Source organism: Blennius ocellaris, assembly GCF_963422515.1.
Source record: "Blennius ocellaris genome assembly, chromosome: 19".
Lineage (NCBI taxonomy): Eukaryota > Metazoa > Chordata > Actinopteri > Blenniiformes > Blenniidae > Blennius > Blennius ocellaris.
The window spans coordinates 16,220,154-16,242,357 of NC_137668.1; the positions used below are offsets into that span (position 1 = coordinate 16,220,154).

The 22,204-nt window shown below is 41.6% G+C and overlaps 1 protein-coding gene across 11 annotated transcripts in view; it reads right to left on the reverse strand.

Moving 5' to 3' along the window:
• kiaa1217 (KIAA1217 ortholog) overlaps positions 1-22,204 on the reverse strand; it is a 109,792-nt gene that overhangs the window by 37,030 nt on the left and 50,558 nt on the right. For 8 of the 11 annotated variants that reach the window (XM_080515331.1, XM_080515329.1, XM_080515333.1 and 5 more), the window contains exons 1-2: positions 10,193-10,303; positions 8,366-8,652 (exon numbers count right to left, since the gene is read on the reverse strand). In XM_080515331.1, coding sequence (XP_080371457.1) covers positions 8,366-8,652; positions 10,193-10,241 — 336 coding nt within the window. In that variant the 5' untranslated portion in view covers positions 10,242-10,303. Of the gene's footprint in view, positions 1-6,970; positions 7,132-8,365; positions 8,653-10,192; positions 10,304-22,204 lie in introns of those variants that run through there. The other 3 variants (XM_080515326.1, XM_080515334.1, XM_080515336.1) reach the window with 2 other exon arrangements.

The window sequence follows — 22,204 nt, forward strand, 5'->3', positions numbered from 1 at the left end:
AGTTGAGATCATTATTCACATCTCCAAAATCTTTTTCAATCACACATTTTGGCAGTTTCACACTGTTACACATCTAATACATGCAATGTTATAGCTAGTGCCACATCTGGTTTTCCTCGGGGTGTTTTATTTATGTTCTAAAGACTTCAAAACTTTGTAGTTTGAATTATCCGTCTTTGTTTCTTCCTCAACTTTCCCCATTTTCTTTTTTCCCCAAACTTTACACTAATAAATCAGATCCAGGTTCATCATCAATCTCACTTGGCAATGTTGTTCAAGACGAGTGGAGGAAGGTTTGTTTCCTCTTCAATATAAGCCATGCTTCTTATTTTTAGAACGTGTAGTTGTCATGCATGTATTTAAACAATGGAAGATGTTATGATGTTAGTTAATTGATTGTGACTATGTGCCAAGCCTCTCTTTAGAATGCATTTTACACCCACTGCGAATGACAGAAACTCATAAGTAAGGGCAATGTTTGCTTTGAGCTGCAACAGTCATTAAAACAAATATAGCATGTTCCTCTTTGGCACAAACGGAGTCCTGTAACCTCAACCTAAACTCACACATCTGAGGAAAAACAAAAGAAGGGTGACTCCAAACCTAAAACAAACATTTGCATTTTTCCAGTTCAGTCAGTGTACTGCATCAAGTTTTCTTTTTGTCCCATAAAGCTATAATAATGGCTTTGCTATTCATGCGTAATTAACAAATCACTAAGGACCACACAGCTCCTCCACCAAGCCCACAATTGATTATACCCACCCTCCCAGATGAAGGCTTCTCAATGTATCTGTATGTGTAGAAAAAAAAAGGTCATACAATTAGCAATCATCCGATACTTTCATTCAGTTTAACAAGACGACAGTGAGTTTATACAAGTCCCACAATACGGTCTATTGTTATTTCCCTCACAGTGACTGGTGGTAACAGTGTCTGCCTGTGTCAATAAGAGCCACTGCCTATACACTCATGAACACACGCGCTCAGTTTTGACTCCATATGAGTCAGTCGACCATACGCAACAAGTCATGAAACTAATGCCCACTGTCAATAAACAACAGCGGCCATTGTGGCTTCAAGTGCTGAATGGCCACCATGCTTTCGCCTAGACAGACCAGAAGGCTTGTGACAGTTTTGTTAGGTAACATGTGGACACAAGTGCAGCGTGCGATCCGACTAAACTCAAAGCAACATTGTGTGACAACAAAATGTTATAATTGTGCCTCTTTTGTCAAGCCGCGCACATTATGACAGATTCCTGAACCACACAATGCTTGTTATACTCTTTGCTTACTCGAGTTCTTTCTTATCGCCCATGTCATCTTCTGTCGGTGCAAAAAAAAGAAATGCATGTTTTGATTCAATCGGTTGATAATTTATTTCAAACCTCTACAGAAGCAACTTGAGCTTTATCACTGATGCGACCTTCTTTGTGCACACCTGCAAACTGTTGAGATAAAGTTCAGAAAAGAAAACAAGGAATGTAACCAGATGCTTGGATCTGAACCTGTCAATGGTGAAATCGTATTGGTGCACCTCTGTCTACGTTGTGCCTTTTGAAGTTAGATTCATACCTCCGTCTCAAGGTGGAGTCCAGATGTTGGACTGCATGCAAAGACTTGCAAGTGAATGTACAAAAAAAAGGAACTTACTTTATTGTGAAGGTTACAACTTTTGAGAACTTTTTCCACATAAATATATCAAAATTAAGTGTTTTCATTACTTCAATGGAGAGTTCATAAACTTCAGTAAAGCTTTCCGATTTTTGTTTTTCAAACCACTTCACAACCTAAACATATTTAGTTTGCAGGGTAAGACGCAAACTTGTGTCATTTAATTATTCACAAGTAAGTCAAAAGTGTTTCCCTAATAGTTATTCAAACAGCCGAGGACAGAGCAAAGGGGGGTTTTGAGTTCAACTTTTCGATCCCTGTACACCGAGTCCCTCAGAGCATTAACCTTGGTACAAAGAGGCTCTGATATCACAGCACACCAGCTGAACTAGTGTTTCAGGTTTGAAGTGTACTCTTATTTTCATAGAATAACTGATCTTTAATCCATTTATTTATTAGTAAACTAAGGAAAATGGCCAACCTCACAGATAGTCTCTAATTAAGGTTCGGTTCACCGTACATGTTAAGAAAACCTCTTACTCACATTTTACTGTTATAATGTCATAGTTAATACACATTAAACATAAACATTGATTATAAAGTCTGATGATGAATGAAAAGGAGGCCAAGAGGATAGACTGACATATATATATATCATATAAAATAGCTTGTGATTTCTGGTCAGACATTATACAAATTTCAACATCCATTTTACTTAAATATTACCAAGGGTGGGATGTAATGATGCATAGCTGTGCATTAGCTGTTAAATAGCTATTCCTTTTTCTTTGGTGCCCTACATGCCATCATCTCATACAAAATATCAAGGTATAAAAAAATGTGATCATGCATATGTAGAGGTAAATGCTTCCAGTTTTCAGAGCCAGAAGTTGGCACTCCTAGACCTGGAGGGCCACAGTTCTGCATGGTTTCAGCATGTTCCTGCTTGAAAAACCCCTGACAGTATCAAGTGGTTCATTAGTAGGCTGTTGACACATTCAAAAAAATTCAAGATTGTTGGAGCAAGAAGACATTGAAAGCATTGGAGGACTTGGCCCTCCAGGACCACAAGAGACCAACTTCAGTCTATGTCAAAAAATAGATATGAGAAATACTCATTTAATGTAGCCATGCAAATTAGAAATCACTCTGTTATTATCCTTTGTTGACATTTTATTACCTTTTTGCCTCTTCATAGTTGCATAGTTTAGTTGATTAGCAGTTCTGCAAAAGGTTGCTCCTGAGGCGGCAATGGCCATATTGACAAATGGTCTTAATTGCACCTAAAGGAATGTCGGGGCATAAGGTTAAAAATGTCCCCATTTCTGGAGCATTCTCTGCAAATCTCTCAAGACAATCCTGACTTTTTAGGATGCCTATAACGACGACCTGCCGGTTCAGTCAGAGGAGTGGAGAAGCAATACAGCTGAAGGCAACTCCGACTGCTGGCGCTTACTTAAGCTAGGCTGACACTGTTCTGTCCTGCAGAACAGAGTACTGAAAAGAGCTCAGACCTGATTAGCTGGTCTGATTAACACACAGGCATTGCATTTGAGACAGTGTGCAAAATTCTGTCTGGCTTGACTCATTATCAGGAGTGGTCAGTGGCAGGTCCATCAGGGCCTTCTGTCATAAAGGCTTAACACCCCCACCCCCAAAGACACTTCGGATTAGACACAGCCTCGGCGCCACTACACAGACCACTTGTCCTCCTGTTTGGGGAACTGCACCCCTAAAATCTAAAACCACATAACCCCCGTTAACTCGCAGGTCAACGCATGCCCGTCATTAACCCCACGGTTCTTGTTTGTGTTACTGAGGGTAGCTCTCAAAGTGTCACTTTATGCGGAGGTGCCAGAAGCTATTAAAAACATCTCCCACTCTTGCTTTGCCGAATTTGATGATTAAAGACAGATGTTTCACTAAGGAACTGTGGCACTAAGTTTAAAATTAAATACAAGCTTATTGTAAAAATCAATCATTGGATTATAAGTGTTTTTGCACACAATACCTTTACTTTTCCTGAGGTTTCCTGTCCAGTTAAGCTTTCTGATTTTTAGACAGTGCTGGGAAACGATGCCAGGAAAGGACAACAACCCTTGTGTGTGCAGTTTAGTCAAATAAAAAAGAAACAAACTTCCCCTCTTCAAGACTCATCCTAGTGGTATTTTTCTTTTCTGATCATGGTCAAGTCTTGTGCAGGGAGTTGGAGCATGCACAATCTTATCTTGCTGACCTTGGTTCTTGGGAGCAAGAGTGTAGATGGGAAAAGAACGCAAAGAGAAAACCATGCGGGAGACCAGAGAAATAAGTGCCATTAAAAGTCCCAGAATTTATCCAAAATTAATGAAAGCCTTCCACCCTAAATTTAAATCAGGAATTCTCTATTACAACTCATCAAAATGTTTTGTTGTGATTCTCCTCAAGAGGGAGGCTCAGTAAATGGTCATAATATTTCTGAAAACTGAGTTTGTCTTTCCGCTGCTCGTTTCTGTGATCGCCTCAATGGATCGTGACCCGGATGTTTGACTTGGCACAGGATTTACACCTTCCTGTCGCAACACTCAGTGGATTTAATCGGCAGTGAGATTCAAACCATCGATGCACAAGCTTTCTGCTCTAACTGCTGCCACCATTGCTCCCCATCCTGCTAAAAATTAAAAGATGAGTCATTATTGGGGGGCATAAAATTCATAGCTTAATCCACAAAAAGCAACACATCACTGCTCTGACAGATTGAAGGAAAAAAGTATTTTCATTTCTGACTCAAACCTACATGCGTTATTTTCCTAATGAACTATGACAGGTGTTCACTTTTGTGGCTACTTAAAAATCCACATACAGCTGTATAATGTTGAACATGTCAAACAGTTGAAAATAAAAAGAAGTGAAAAAACAACAAGCTGAAGAGATTTACTTTAAAAACGTGTTGGATATGACATTGTTGAAATATAATAATAAAAAATACTGAATGCACTACAAAGGGAGACATCTATATTTTATCTCAATAGTAATATTTGGATACTATAATTAACATATGTATCCCAAATTAAGATCTCAAACAGATTTTATGACTTTAAATTTGTCGAACAGAGCTCAATTAAATACAAAACCAGAGAAGTGCAATATGAGCACCTGTGGAAGAAGGAAAAGTACCAGAGGACACAGCACTGCTATAACCCGTGCTCTCATCAGGCTATGAATTATCACAGCTTGGAGGCGATCGCTCTGTCTGTCGAGTGCCCAAAGCTGCAGACAGCTCCTCTAACATGGCTGCTCCAGTCTGTCGAGAAAAAAAAACACCTCAGAGCCTGGCTAGTCACAGCTCATCACACACAGACACACAGGCAGAAGGAGGGGAATTCAACATATGTGCGTTTGTGATCGGTCAAGCAGTTCTGTGTGTGCTCAACAAGGCCCCTGGGCAGAGAAAAAAAAAAAATAAAGGGTGAGAGGATGGGTGGCGGCGGGGCCAAAGGGATGTTATCTCATCTCCCCTGGGTGGGATCCAGGCCTTTGCAGACCTGATGAGGAGTGGAGGAAATTAAACCACTCGCTTTTGTTATGGGTTTAAGGATCACAGAGGGAGGAGGAAAAAGAAATTGAGCACTACCGTATATAAGAAGTTGGTTCATTTATGTGTGTGTGTGTGTGTGTGCGTGTGCGTGTGTGTGTGTGTGTTGTCATTCTATGCGGAGTGGGGTCGTCCTCTTTTCAGACCAAAGCGATATTATCTTCTCAGCCTCCGTTTGACCTTGATAAATCCCAGCCTTTGTAACTCAAACACTCAGGTTGCCCTTCCTGTGGGTCCGGTATTTTACATCCGTGACAGAACTTTAAAAAAAACAACTGTCCTTTCTCTGATACAACCCATCTCAAAAACCACAGCAACATTGTGGAGAGCAGAGATTTACCATGTGGCTCCTCTTCAAACATAAATAGCTACACATACCCAATGGCAAACACTTCAATACACTTGTCATTACTGTTTTGCTTCATTTTCTACTGCTTCTCTATGCAATAAATGATTGCATTACTCCTGACATCCCCAATTATATCATGCCAAACACAGTACCAATATTTCATTTTTCAATTTACATGAAACTCGTGCTCAAACTCGTCGACTTCGAGTCGGATCTTGTATCTTCTTCTTTGACATGATGAATTGAAGAGATGCCATCGACTCAGATTTCATCCAGCACATTTGAATAACATATGAGCTGTTTCCCTCTTAAATCAATTTGAAAGTGTCATCATGGCTTACAAACTGACAATCAGCACAAATAGATCCCAACAGCAATCTCAGCTTATTTCACTCACTCAGGAGCTACAGAACATAAACATAATATTTAGTGCAGAAACCCAAAACACAAGAAAGTAATGCAAGGATCCCTAACTTATACAAAAGCATGTGTGTAATAAAATAAATCAGATAACAACACATTTTAACTGTGCACTTCTTGCTTCTCATTGCTGTGTAAAATTCCTGCAAGCACTTTAGTGTTGCCAAATACCTAACCCTATAGTACAGGGTAAATCCAGTAATCCTGGGCACAATATAGGCAGTCTAATGCAACACCCTCCCCCCAAGTCCTCTAAAATCATTCCCTGAAGGTTTTCACATTAAACTCCACATTACGTTTTTTTTTAAGTGTTGCAAATACAGACACGTCTTCATGTGTCATCAGGTTATGAAAAATAGAAACACAGCATCTGATCTTTGCATGTTTCCACCTTGGATCTTTTTATGAGCTCTCAGTAGAAAACATAACAACCCCCCCCCCCCCCCCCCCCCCCCCAAAAAAAAAAAAAAACCGCTTCGACGTTCTGCTTTATCTAAAAAGTGTGTCATAACCCAAAAAACGATGCAGTAAAAACAGGAAATAGTTCCGCAAAAACAATTAATACTTGCAATATTATCACTATGGCATGTTGAGTTGACGTAATCGACTGCGCAACAGAAGATGTGCCACATACATTTGGTAGAAACTAAGTGCATCTCCGTTAATTTGCGACTAGAAACCACAAGGCTTTCACATGACAAGTGTCAGTATTCAATCAATCGGTGGTGTTTAATTCCGTTTTTGCAGCGCTTATAAAAGTCGTGCGTAAAGTTTTGCGCAGGCTTCCCGAAAGTTTCAGCACCTGACAGCGCGGCGCATTTTCAAGCACGCACTACCCCCCCACCCCAGCTCCAAAAAAAGACCCACAAAACAAAACGACCGCAATTAAAAAAGAAAAGAAAGAAAAAAGAAAGAAAGAAAGAAACACGCACAATGCACGCACTTTCCACAACAGCCTGCAAACTGAGGCAATGCACTGACTTCTCGGACGGATCTCCCGATATATCCTACCTTTACTGCCTCTGATGGCGGCGCCGATGCAACCAACTTATTCCAGTCCGCATCCAAAGTTTATTTTCACTCCTGTGTGGGATTCACGCGCGCAGAGCCCCATGCCTCCACACAATGTTGAGTTCCATAGCCCGCTCGGCAGAGCGACTTCTCCTGCTCTCCCTCCCTCCCGCACGCAGCCTGCTCTCTCCTACAGGCACCTACTGGAAAGCTGAGCCCCTCCAGCGGTGACATCATGAGTCACTATGGCAACTCTGACTCCACCCCAGTGCAGATCCAAACTTACCTGTCTGACTACCTCAACCACACTGCTGAGGTCTGCCCTGTTTCCCAACACACTGGTCAACGCAAGTCAATGCAGACGTAGATGCTGCCTGATGTTGCTTTTTGCCCGATCATTGCACTGGATTGAAGCAACAACGGATTTATTTTGTATTGTGGCAGGTCTGAAATGTCCTGTATTGTCTGCAGTTCCCCCGTGGCTCGGTGCCAGTCTCACCATTACCTCAATTATTTTGGCAACAAGACCAGCGTGCCCCTCCCTTCAGTGTCCTCTGACCCAGAGTAAACAATCAGGCAATGGCCAGGTGAGCCAAACCTGCACCTTATTATTGCTCCAGTGTTGCCCTTCCCACTGACTACAGAGCACATAACCTCAAAAAGTTCTCAAAAGAACAATGAATGACTTTGATTTCTACAAATACACATCATGGCAGTCTGAAAGTATAAACTTGTCAAAATGAGGTGATCCAAAATATCATGTGCACTCAATTCAAATAGTTTGTTATTCATACATTCTGCTCCTTCATTAAAGGGGGGAAAAAATCACCTCTTTGCTTCACAACAGCTGTGGGAGAGAAATGTGACAAGCAGATTTATAGGATACTCCTCACATTTAACCTGCGGCAAGAAATAGGAAGGAAATTGCTCCACTGTTGCACTGAAGACCAAAACGGAAAATAAAAATACCTCCACTCCCACGACTAAGAAAAACACTTTGCATATTTGTTCATAATCAATTTTGTTGATGGATGAACCGAAATGTCTTTTGTTTTTTTCCATCTTTTTTTAAGAAACAATTATGACATTACACCTGCATTATAAAGGTTTTGGCCACTAAGCAGTGGTAAAAATGTTAGAAAACTGTCTTCATACACAGCAAAGAAAGACAGGGCAACATCAGTATCAAGACCTAGTTTTCTTTTACTCTACAATAAGTCACAATCTGCCACTGAGAGAAAATATGCTTATCAGCAAGGTGCCAAATGTGCCACCTATGCATGTGCAAAGTGATTCTGTGGGGAACAGGATTGTGAGAAATTTTCAAAATCCTACAACAAATCCGGAGCAAAACGGCACCTTTTGCACAGCGTCACCCTCCATAAACCCACTGACCTGCTCCCGCAGCCTTTCCTGGTGGCCCATGATCGCCGACGCATGATGGGGGTATTTGTGCTTCAGATGCTCCAGGAAGGCCTCCCTCTTTTTGTCCATATCAGACGGCTGCATAGCCAGGATCTCTCTGGAGCTGCGAGCCCCCCCTAATGTGTGCCTTCGGGGGACAGTGCGGCTCCCTTTGGCCTCCCCTCTGGAAGGGGGCGTCCCATTTGGGGATGCCTGTCTTCGGCTTATTTGCCCCGCGTCCTCTGGGGAGGTTACTTTCAGGTTGCTCTTGGATTGTTCTGCGGGAGAAGAGGGAGCACAGAGACAAAGGGTTAAAACATATGTGCCGGTCATGTGTTTTGCCATCAACAAGTGTATACATGTGTTTGATCTTCCATAGGTCATGAAGAGGACGTGTCAGTTTAAATCAGCCACCCAAAGCCTAAAACCAGGTCAGAAGCAAACACACTCGACTGAACTCTGGTTGAAATACTCTGATTTTCCACCTGTAACAAGTGTACATGACAAAATGAAAAAGAAATGCTTGTTTTGATCCAAAATGATGGTTATATTTTCTCGTGAGCAAACACGAAAACACAGATATCTGATACACAGTTGTTCTCATTCATTACATATTCATGCAGCTGATTATTTCTGCAATAACTCCTCAATTTATTGTGACAAACACAGTATTAGCACTGAGAACACTGAAGTGGAACAGCTGCGCAGGCATCTATCTGTTCAAAAAACACTCAGAATATCTCCTTATCGCAACTATGCAAAATGAATTATTTGTAGAGGATATCGAAAGCATCTGTTCATACATTGAGTGATTAGTACAAAAAAAAAGAAGAAGATTGAGTAGGAACGGAGAGATGCAACAAGTTCATCAATGTAGGAAATGTCTCTTCTGTGACACCCTCCTACTGAAAAATACTGCAAGCACATTTGGTAGAGCGGGTCGTCTTCCAATTGCCAGGGTATGGATTTAATCTCGCCATTTCCATATGCCGAACTGTCCTTAAGCAAGGCATCGAAGGTAAGGCAAGGTAAACTCTTATTGACTGAAATTAAACTCTATTCTGAAGAGAAGAGAAGAGAAGAGAAGAGAAGAGAAGAGAAGAGAAGAGAAAGGTTGCTGAAGTGTGAAAACAAAGGGGGAGAAAAGGCAATAAAGGAAGCTGATCTGCTGCCTTGTTTAGTAGACAGTGAGCTGGAGCTATAATGTGCACCTTTCAGAGGTTAATAGCAGAAAATGAATGGCCTCTTGAAGAGTTTGGCTCCACATTGACAGGATACTGAGTGAAAAGCCAAAATTATGCTGGTTGTTTTGATATGGCTTTCTTTCATTCTTTTAAATCTTGAAGGTATTGAGCCATAAATGAATAATGAGCTCCATGTTTTTAAGACATTTTAGGACTGAAGGAAAGGCAACAACTGCAAAGGTGACAAAGCTACTATTTCTTTCCCTTGATCATCCACTGCATTTATTTCCTCTATTTCACTTGACAGTTTTACTAATTCAGTCTTCACCTGCAAATCCTATAAAGACGGCGCAGAGCTGCTTTGATCACCAAAGACAAAAAGCAGGCATAATTTTGGAGGAATCCTGTGTGATGATGCGTCACGATTGCACCCCGTCACCAGCTTCATCAGCCAACACCCCCACCCCGCTCAAGTTTGGAGCAGCAGAGCATCTCATGTACTGCCAGTCCTATTTTTAACTCACAAACACAGTTCCCCCCACTGCTAACCAAATTACACTCAGCAGACAAAACACGCTCAAACCTCCAAAGGATGTGAATTCATTTGTGGGCGGCATGTCAGAAAGCTCATTACCTTCCCCAAGTGAGCGATCTTTGTCTTCATCTGCAATTTCGTCTTCCATTGCACTTTTGAGAGGAACACGCACGGAGCCGGTGAAGAAGTGAGGCTATGGGGGGAATCGGCTGACTGCTTGCTCAGAGATTCCAGACGTAGCTCACGTGCAAAAAAAGGGGGCTTGAGATAGGCCCTGCCCCACAGCCCCAGGATAGACTGGTGGGGATTTAGAAAGTCAACTGCATTCCAGGACGTAGAGTGACTAGACCCTCACCCTCGGGCTAAGAGCTCTGCAGCCGCTGTGGAGCAGTCGCCGACTGAATGTAGATGTGGGTAAATAAAGAAAGAGTGTACAGGGCATTGCAAGGAACAGATGCTAATAAAAGAAATCATCTTCTCTTAAAACTCAGACACTAGCAGGTGTCAAACTACAATACACACACACACACACACACACACACACACACACACACACACACACACACACACACACACACACACACACACACACACACACACACACACACACACACACACACACACACACACACACACACACACACGCGCGCAGCCTGTTTCCTATCACGACTATGTCTGGAAACTTTCTCTTGTTTAGCTTTCTGTCCCTGTTGAGGGGCCCACCAGACGCTTGCATGCATCCAAATGTGTCATAACCTACTTCTGTGCCACATCCAAACTACTCCCAGTGTATGGCAACCAGCTAATACGCCATCGAGCTATCTGATCAACAAGGAAGAATAAGACAAGCGTCGGTCCTGCAGGCGGTGTTGTTTCCAATTATGACCCTCACAGGAGACACTGTCGTCACGCTCTACAGTTTATCAAAAGAAATGTGGTCCTGTTTGCCTTGACAGTAAGCAAACACTCTCCTTGGCTTTGTGCATGTGTGCTTTAAAAAAAAGATTAAGGGGGGGTTATGTCTATGCGTAAGTTCATTTCCTTGCAGCTGCTGATTTAAGTGGTCTGATCTGAATGTGCAAGAGGAGGGCACAAATTGACGTACCTTAACAGGAAAACGTGAGGGGATCAATGGCCTAGTTTGTGGGCCATGTAATTGAAACTGGTGGAGTCAGTGCATGAGCAAACACAAAGTAACAGCTGACATATAATGCCCAGCATATGGGACTAAGTCTGCCTGCATTCACTCTCTGTCTGGTTCCGCCCTCTGATATGCTGCGGTGCTAAGCCTCAGACAGAGAGAGTGCTCGATGAATTGCAGAGAGGCAGTGCTGATAGCAAGTTATGCACAAATAGTAGGTCAGGAACATACTGACAAGTCCTCAATACATGTGACCTATCCTTTTCTAAAATTTGAATTTAAAACTTTAAAGATTTTCTTAGTTGTGGCAGAGATTAGAAGTGATGAAAACGTCTTTATTTTTGCTAAACCAAACAATTAGTATTGAAAATGACTTCATTCTCAAGAGAAAGACAATTTTGATAAAACCTTCTGTTCCAAAATACAGTGAATTGTCCGATCAAAAAAACTTCTCCTATAGCTGTTGCATGACACATGCTTTTCCAAAGTCGCAATAACTTTGAGGCTAGTGCTAGTTTGCATTGTCTCAATGAGGTAGCGATCTTTCATGGCAGCATCATCAAAGTCTCAGGTCGGGTCTCACTGTTGTGTCCATTACTCTTTAGAAATGTGTTGTTTAAAAAAAAAAAAATCTCTTTCCTTTGACATTTTTGCAATTTGCTTCGTCGTTTGGCAGAATTTGGAGCCGAGTGCAGCCGTTTTGGCCCACGGGCCTTGTGTTTGACATTCCTGCTCGAACTCAACCAGCACAGCAGAAAGTCTTCACCTCCGAGTCTGGACCTGCAAAGGTTTCTTCTCGTGGAAAGGGAGTTTTCCTTCCCATCATTGTCTAGGCTTGTACATGTGAAATTGTTTGGATTTTTCTCTTTAAAAGTGCCTTGATATGGCTGTGTTGAAGTTGAAGCTATATAAATGTAAAAAAAAAAAAATTAATCCTGCTCAGGTGTCCAGCAAACTTGAACTGGATAATTTCCTACCCATCCAAGATGGCGCCGCGGATGGCCGCTGCGGTGTGTTCGTGTGCACCGCTTTGTCTTGTTTTTCCAGGTTAATCCTGTTGAACTTTTTATTCATCATAAAATGTTTTTTTGTGTGAATTTTAATTAACTACATGTTGATCCCTGAAAGATGGATGGAAAGTATGTCAAATATAGCAAGTTTCAAATGGTGTAGCTTGACAAAGGAATCAGAAGTCAAATGCAGCTGCAACTGCACCGCGTTGATGTGTCAAAATTCTTCAGCCTGGAGAATGACACATACATCATCCCAACCAACCACCAGGTCAGTCCAACATATAATTAAAGCAGCTGCTCCCAACCAACAATTACAACCTTTGGTCTGCATACAACCTGCCCTGCTGTACTTTTTCCTGTCAGCATTCCAGGTCCCCCCAAAATGACCTCCTTCTTCTGGTGTACCACGAGGGATCTGCCAGTGAATTGTGTCTCGCTTCAATGGCCCAAGAATGTCATTCTCCCTTTCACAGCTGCCAGCGTTGAGTCAATGATGGCCCCATCAGTTGAAAGACAACGTGGAGCACTTGACCGTGAACACCAGGTCCTACGAGCGGCAGGGCTTCCTGCTGTTTGCGGTTACATTCTCGCCATCACTTATTTATGGAGGAATGTATCCTAGTGCACACTCCCACTCTCCCCTACTATTACTGTCTCATAACTATGCAGTTATATACAAAAGCTCTGTTGTGTGCAATAAAAGCAGAGGTCGCATCGCGATACCCTGAAGCCATGAATAGTGATACAAATAACAGCGTTGGTCCATTGCTGAGTGTCTGACAATATGTTTAATATGTACAAGTTATCATAGATGAAACATCAAGTCATCAATTCAAGTGGAATTTAGCCATGTGCACACAGTGGTGTTATTTAAATATGATTAGAATAACTCAAGCCTCTAAACCTCTGATAATACCACTTACCAAGTTATTTAAGTGGTTACAGACCTAAATTCTTGTTTGAAATAAATACAAACCTCTTTAATATCATTGACAACGGTTGTGGTGAGGGATTACTGCTTTATAGGTTGATTGATCTGACATTCTTTCCAGACATTTGTAGTCCCAATAGGAGAAACCTTAACGACGCCGTTGCTTTTTTAAAATGGCACAAGTCAGTGAGATATGTTTCTATCTTGGTGTAACAAACCTCTGGATCTGTTGGTTTGACTTGTGTTTTTATTATTATGTAGCCTTCATGTTTGCAAAAACAATTTTTTTTTTACTACATTTTGCTATTTTGTGTCATGCCAAAAGGAATGCAAGACCTGTCCACCAAAAGTTTTTGTCTGGAGCTGCAAAACATATTTAACCCTCAAAATGAATACAACAGTTTAAAAACCTTTAGATTTTTAAGTTTTACAAACTATATACTAATACTACAGGCTAAATGTATTCTAAGTTTATGTAATTTATGTCTATAAATCTGTAAATTTTCAGTTAAATTGATTCCTTCTTCCCCCCCAAATCTTCTTTTTTTCAGACTTAATCATGACATCAAAACATGTCACCTACTGTGACATTAGTCACCTACAATAAGCAGGTGATGTAACAGGATGTGACAAGATGAGATATCAAAATATTCTTTCACTTATTGATGTGAGATAATGGGGCGCAGGGTTATATAATTATATAATGTTTAGTGGTCCTGCATCACAGAGAGAAAATCCCCAGTTTGAGTTTGTATGTTCTCCCAGGCAATGTTTGTTCCCCCCCCCCCCCCCCCCCCCCCCCCCCGGATTGGATGAAACTGTGTCGAGGATGAACGTAATCAACGGAACTGTATATTAACATAGGAAAGGGAACCACAGCAGAGAGGGTGAAGTGAGACATGCAGCTCCAGAGGTTGCAGATCCCTGATGTAATGCTTTGTGGCAATTGTGGTTTGAATAAAAGCAACTTCCTCTTACTCAATTACTTATTGTCAACTAATACCTCACTCTCTTTGAGGACTTCATGACTTCCTTATATTACATCACCATGACTACACCACCTGCTCTAGTATGTATTACCTGACCTGGCAGCAAACCATACAAGGACTGCAGAGTCTCACAGGTATATTCAAGTGGGAGCTTTGAATCACTGATGTTTTCGTATCAGAAGCAACTTGACTCGCTCTCTGCGCTTTCATCACCTCTGCTCTACATGTTTTACATAGAGTTATCAAGCATGACCTGCAACCAAAGAGACCTGGCATGGACCAGAATTATTAAACCCTTTGCTTGATTACTGATAATGATTTAGCACTGTTGGCATAGACTAATGATAATAACAACGTGGTTTTCCTCACCATCTTGAAAAAGTTTCTAGCAGGGTTGCAGACAGTAAATTGTTATCGAAATTGATATCATATATCTGGACAAATGTATTGAAATAAATCCAATCAGAACAATTTTTTTTTTCTGAGTTCATTAGGAATTGTAAGATCCTTATATTAAATGACATCTTGTAAAAACAGTGGGCATTCTTTCACGCCTCTGCATCTAGTACGAAGATACATTTAGTTTTTAGTCTGACTTTTTATGTTAAATGGAGAACTGGGTCCATGACCATCATGTATCATATTACATGTTCCAATAACAGCCAGTGCTCCACGCTGACACTGCCATGCTTCAGTCAAAGACCAACACCAGCGTCCGTGGAGGTGACCTGCTCAGAGTCTGCAGGTTAAAAAAAAAAGAAGAAAGCAAACACAAAGCCGGTTTCCACAGTGAAATCACACTGATTGCTGATTGTAGATAAGGTGTTTTAGCGGATGTGAGCAACACTAAAATGCTCTCGCAATGCAGCTCGGCCACATTTTTTAAAACTCAACCAAACAGACGTTGATTCACTCACTGGGAATATTTGGTTTCCTATCTGGGTATCTGCTACAGATGTCAGTTATTTGAATCAGGGAAAATTGAGTTGTCAGGCATATCAACAATTCCACAATTGCAACACACAAAAACTGTGAAATATGTCACTGTGAACCCTGACACAGAGAAGAGAAAAAAAAAAAATTCAGATTAATTTAAAAAACAAAGGAATTTTACATCTTTCTTAAGCTTCAGCTAACGATCATCAAAAATGGTCCACTTACAAATATCCACCAATCAGAGGGGCTTTTGTGAATAAGATGATCATTTACCCTTTGGGTTTTCTCTCTAATAGCCTGCAGGAAAAGAAGGCTTTGTTTTGATTTGAGAGTTTGATTAGGTTGCAGAGAGAACAACAGGCTGTTATCATTTTCTTACACTGTTTCAGACCAGCGTTTGACTTAATGATTTCAATATGGACTTCAGTTTAAATATAATCTAAAAATTCTCATAGTTTCACTGTTGCTTGACGTTTACAGATTTATTATATTACTCCTTTGAGTGTAACACTGTCTGCCCTCTCGCTTTGCCAGAGGCTCTGTTTATGTGACCTGTTGATTCTGGAGTGAAGCCCACAGTGCCTCTGTGTGCTGTGAGAGCACTCACCCTTAGTTGTGAGGTGCACTCAGGACACAGGCACTGTCATATTGTACATAGAGGAAAACAAATATCAGGGCTTCCCACAAATCTCCTGTGCGGCAATCCTTACCATTAAAATATGCAACTTTCCACCCCATCAACAAAACAATCAACACCCCATATGAATTATATATATGAAGCTGCCAAATGAAATCTAATAATTGGATTTAAAGAGTAGCAGAGATGTGATATGTCAGATTCCTCTCCAGAAGTTTGCAACATAACTCTGCTGACTTTTCAGCTTGTCCTTGTGCATTTACTTTGCAACTGTTATCTTTCAGTCTTCTCCCCTCTCCCTCGCTTAATGAGGCATCTCCCGGCCGCCATGTAGCCGGTGATGACCAACCAGTCCCCACCTAGTCAGCAAAGACCACTGCAACATATGTCTCAGCACAGACACCCAAAACTCTGAGGCACACGCACTGGTTGCAATCCACTTTTCAATTATTATACAGGCATGTGTCCACAGATATATACAGTATATATACGAGTGTGTGTAGTCAGATGTCCAGCCTTCCACTCAGCTGAAGCCATACAAACAGAAAGGGCTGCCAACCTGACAGGCACCCAGCCAAAAGATATGAGTTACAGACATGCGGCCGAGTGTGTGTGTTTGAGTGTCCGCACTGGGAATAGTAGCAGTGGTGGGCTGACTGAATGTGATATCAAAACAAGCGAAGCGGGAGCAGAGAATTTGACAGTTTAACATTGCAAAATAAAGGTTAAATACACATTTATCTCACTAGCGATGCCTAGTACACTCAGCTGAGGCCTTTAACTGTATAGCTGGACTCAATGAAGCAAGGCAAATTGATTTTACTGCTTATTGCCTCCAAGTGGAATAACTCATCCTGAGTGGGGGAGACTTGTAGATCTTTAACTGTGGTGCAAAGTTAATACACTCCCTACTGAATGGATAACAATTTCACTAAAGTTTAACTCAGGCTCAGTGAGGCCTATAAATAAGGATGTTCAACATTCCTTGTAAAAGTAAATAATACTGCAGACCTGAGTAAAATCACCGCAGCATGCTTTCAGATGAGTTGTTTTGTTCCCTTTCTCATCTGTTCGTCTCTCACATTGTTCGACTAACAAAGCAAACATGTTGAGTGTAGGTGAGAGATGATCCACCGGCAGAGCAGGCCTGTTACTTCCTTCCTTTCCAGCCAGAGGACAACTCAAACAAACAGCTTTGTTTATTAGCCGGCTTCATCCATCAGCACAGGCAGCGCCCGTCTGAAACCTTTTTCTGACAGACATCAGCACCCGATCAATCCAAGGCAACAAAGCAATTATTGCCTCCTCTTCAGCAAACACACTGATGCTTCGTTTTGAGACTCCCTGCATTATATCCACACCAGGGGGTGCTGCAGAACACGCTGTGGGCATGTTCTTAAATGATATGTTCTTAAGTGCATGTGGCCGTGTGTGTGCTTATGAGCACGTGACAGCAAAGTAAGAAGATAGTGTGTGCTTGTGGATCTTTTCCACCATGAACATGGAAATATGCCCTCCAATATTCCTTTCTGTCATTTATTAACTAAAACACTAAGTGCTGCTTAACGAACTGGTGTGTGTGTGTGTGTGTGTGTGTGTGTGTGTGTGTGTGTGTGTGTGTGTGTGTGTGTGTGTGTGTGTGTGTGTGTGTGTGTGTCTGTGTGTCTGTGTATGATTATGAGTGTGCATGTGTTTGCCAGTGAACCCCAGCAGTGTGTACACTTCATTAAGTTGTGCAAGAGTAGGTACAAGTCAACCTAGCCAGCGGCTCAGATGTCTGCCGGTTTTCCTGTGACAACGGTCTCTGGGCCAACGGTGAAGTTGGTGGTTTCCCGAGGGGGAGGGATGAGGAGAGGCTGGGAACGGCTGCAACTGGAAGGAGGACATCCATGCAGGAGCCAGAGAGGATACCTTTCCTCTCCTGCCGAAGAAATCTTTGCCTTTGTAATACGACCTCACTGTTGTTTGACCACTGTGCAGACAAGTGGAGTTCCCGTCTGAATGTTTCTCCCAAGACGAACAATAAGGGGGCACTGGGCTGGAAAATACTTCACTGCAGTTAATTTAATTGCAACAGATCCCCAGTGTGAGTGTTCAACAACCCAACCAAGTGTGACTAAGGTTGCAAGTAGTGCAGATTTGATATCTAAATTCTCATTCCAGATTTAGGCCTTTTGCCTGGTCAGTGACTCGTATGGCCTAACTGATAAGAAGGATATGAATCACGTGTGGGGTTTTTTTTTGGAAGCGCCACTTATTATAAAACAATACAATCCTACCAAAGTAATCAAATGTCTCCTGTGGTAACAAAATAGAATTTTCAACAAAGACTCAATTAGACAGACTACATCAACTTCACTAGTTATTGGTTTTCTTTCTTTTTAGGAAAACCCATCCAATAGAATTTAATCAAAAATCTACTTAGTCAGTTATCTCCCGAGGAGCTACATCTCTCTGCTGAACCCTCTGGCTATGTGGTGATAATTTCCCCATAAACATCAGATCAGCTGACAGAGTGCTGCAAACTGCAAAAGTTTGCTGAGGCATTCCTATTAGAACTCCTCCTTAAGACCTCACACACACACACACACACACACACACACACACACACACACACACACACACACACACACACACACACACACACACACACACACACACACACACACACACACACACACACACACACACACACACACACACACACACACACACACACACACACACACACACACACACACAGCTTGTTGATACGATATCTTCGATCTGTTTTAAGTCAGGGTTAATATATTCAAAACAAGTGCACACAGCAGAAACACACTTATGATATTAGCATACCAAACAACATGCGGATAAGAGTACATACTCTAGGCCAATGCTACAACATGGAGTTTAACTTTTGTCTTCACGGTAATTAATTGGTGTTGGACAGATATTAACACAGATGAAGAGGCACCTGCCAAATCAGAGCAAAATCACGAGTGAATTAAAGTGACTTTCCTCCTCATTGCTGCAAGTTAACTATGCATCCAGCCTGAACATGACTTCCATATAAATATGTCTTTCAATATGCCAGCTCCCTCACAAGTTTATTAAAAGTAATTGCACCCAAATTGACTCTCTTCATAGTGATAAGCAGCTTAGGACCTGAGCTCTGCCGGCCAGTCAATCATGTGTTCTTCACTTTATCCTCTGCACTGTGTATCTGCTCCTCTCCATTCTTCTCTGCTCACTACCATGGAATAATCAGGGTTAACTTAAAGTGATGACGAACCAACAACTCAAAGAACAAACTGTAAAAAAACCCAAAAAGAAAACACATTACAACGGAAGATTTGACTCTGTTGTTTCAGCTCAATAGACAAAGCCAAGCATTGACATCTGTATGCAGTGGAGATGATGAAGCTGAGTGGCTGCATAACGTCCTCCTTTGGATAGGTGAGTGCTGCTGGAGCTGATAAGTGCAGCAGGTGGTGGTGGGATATGAAATGGGCCCCTGGAGTGGCAGCCACTCTGAGATCATGAGAACACTAGGGCTTCTGTCCCTTTCTTTATCTGTGAAACCTGCTGTGTGCCGTCCCTGTGCTGTGTGTTGATGCTCCACTCCTCAAGTCTCCTCAAGTATATTGTATGGCCTGCTCTGAAGCTGGGAGCTGAAGCTTCTCAGAGAGAAGGGAATGTGTGGACACATACAGTTGTGTGCAAAAGTCATGGCACCCCCTTTAAAAACAGCATATTTTATATGTTAAAAAAAACAATATTCATATTTATAGTCTCTCTGGTAATGGGATAAAAGACAATATTATCAGGAAACAATGTATAGTTACATCTTATTTATAAATTGAACAAAATTAGTAAAAACAAAAACATCACTTTGGCGTGTGCAAAAGTCGGGCACCCTGAGAGTTTCAAAGTGTCAGATTCTATTTACAAGCGCAGACCCATCACCAGCTCATTAGTCCTGAAGCATGCGTCAACAATTGTCATTAGGGAGTGCCAGCTGTACCAAATTCAGGGTTTCTTAAATACGGCGACTCCACAAACCTTGTGCATACACTGAACAACCTTGGGTCCTCTAAGAAGCTGTGTAAGACAGGAAGAATGAAAGTTATTCATGCCTACAATGTTGGGAGGGCTACAAGAAGATAGCAAAGCGTTTTCGTCTATCAGTTTCCACAGTGCAAGGTATAATTAAGCGATGGCAGGTGAGGGGAACTGTGGAGATCAAGATGAGATCTGGAAGACCAAGGAAAATATCACAAGCAAGTATCACAGCATCTTTAAAAAAAAAAAAAAAAAAAAAGCTGAAGCTTCTACAACAGGATAATGATCCTAAACATCACCTTGAAATCCACTATAGACTACCTCAAGAAACGCAAAACTCGATGGTTTTGGAATGGCCCTCTAACTGGCAAATGAAATGCACTGCCTGAAAGGGACCAATGAATGAATCCTTTAAGTTAAATGAAACACAGGAAATAGATATTTAGCATCATATGATCTGTACCGTTAGCTGCAAGCTTGAGTCAAGACGTTTGGACATGCTCCAAGTACGTCTATGGCTACAAATTCATGTGGTCGTGACTGAAACAGCATTTGATATAAATTATTTTTAACACAAGTCTAAAAATAACCCCAGGGATTCACAAAAGGCACAAAGGCTCCATGATTTGAGAGGAGGAGAAAACATTTTCAGAGGACTTACTATTTCAGCCCAAGGAACGAGCCAGCGTCAAGTCCTCTGATTGGTTATTAATGACATCATCCCCAGGGCCAGCCCCCCTCCCCATCCATGTCATCAGTGAAGCATCTCAGTGACGTAATGTAGGGAGGGCCATAACAAACCCTGAAGTAGCACCCCGTTTCTCTTTTCCTGCCTAAATCTCCTTTCTCGTCTCATTTTCACTTCTTCCCCTTTCCATTGTTTCACTCTCGCTCTCTCAGCTCATCAGCTATATCCAGATGAGATCTCATCCCACCTGTTTATCAGCACTGAAATACAGAGATTTACAGCTGAGCCCCAACACTAGTGAGGGCTTTTCAGCGGCGACTTAAAAGATGAGAATAAATGACTGGAGTAGTTACATTTCCTAATCCTGTCTGTGTCCTGCAGCTTCAATTAAAATATGGATCAGAGATCACCCCCCCCCCCCCCCCCCCCCCCCCTTTTTTTTTAACCCCCACTGGGTGTGATTAAAGATGTGGTCGCCAATACGTCATTAAATTCAGAATTGCTCTGGATGAAGACCAAAATAGATTTCTGGTCACTGACATGTATGCAACCACTTATGTTGTGCGGAAACACTTATGTCACTCCAATGTGAGCTGGACATCCGAGTGCGAATTCAGTTTGTTCCCATTTGATTTACTCAGACTATTTCATCTTTTTGGCAAGTCCTCCACATCTGTTTTTTAATCACAATTTTAGAGAGTGTGTTATGCGTGCTGGGCAAACCTCCAGAGCTCAAGCGGATTAGTGAGGGGACTCTACCCTGATCAAAGCAGCACAGAATCCAGCTTACTGGGACACACTGTGTAACACATAACCCCCATGGAAATGATACTGTACATGCTGCAAACCCACAGACCACCTACTGCAATGCAGCATACTTCTCAAAGTAAAGTTTTATTTAGGTTTTTTTGGGATGCCATTCCTTTCACTTAAGCCTTCCAAAAAGAGCCTCCACTGAAGCAACACTTAAACTAAGGACTGTCATTCAGTGTGAAGTATGCAGCTGTCAGCTGCTTCCTGGGAAATTCTAATAGTTAATAGTTCAAACAGAATGTACTGGAGATCTTTCCCTGGTGATATGGATACATGTGTAATTCTGCATTTACAGCTATATTACACCAAAGCCTCAACCATCGACAGATTATATCGCAATCACTGAATAAACACTAGATAAGTGTGCTGCATGTAAAAGATTAACAATAAATGTTTAACTAACATTTGTAATTATATCTGACATTACAGTCCTCTCAATTATGATGCTAAACTATGTGTTCACAGTCCTATGTATACTCTTATTTTCAACACAACAAATAATCCTTGATGTAGAAAATGTTAGTGTCACAATTCTGACACAATTTTTTGGTTGCTTCCAATTGTAGTCCACTGACACCAAGTAACAAATGCATTATGCATGCACTCCCAGTAAATTTAGATTGAGATAGTTACTGTAATTAAGTCATTCTTCAGTTCTAGAGAGAGTCCTCAATCAAGCTGTCTGAGCTGTGCTGAGAGACCAAATGGGATGTGTCTAATAATAAAAGCTCTCCTTCACCATAGCTGGGATCTGTCAGACTGAGTAGATATGTAAAGACTTCAGGATAAATTCACAAAAAGCTCAAGCTAACAATAAAAAGAAATTGCAACTTAACATGTGAACATGGCCTGTGAGAGACTTTCCTGCTTTCAAATGGCTTGCATGATTGGCAGTCCACCGGTTGGCCAGGCAAGGTGC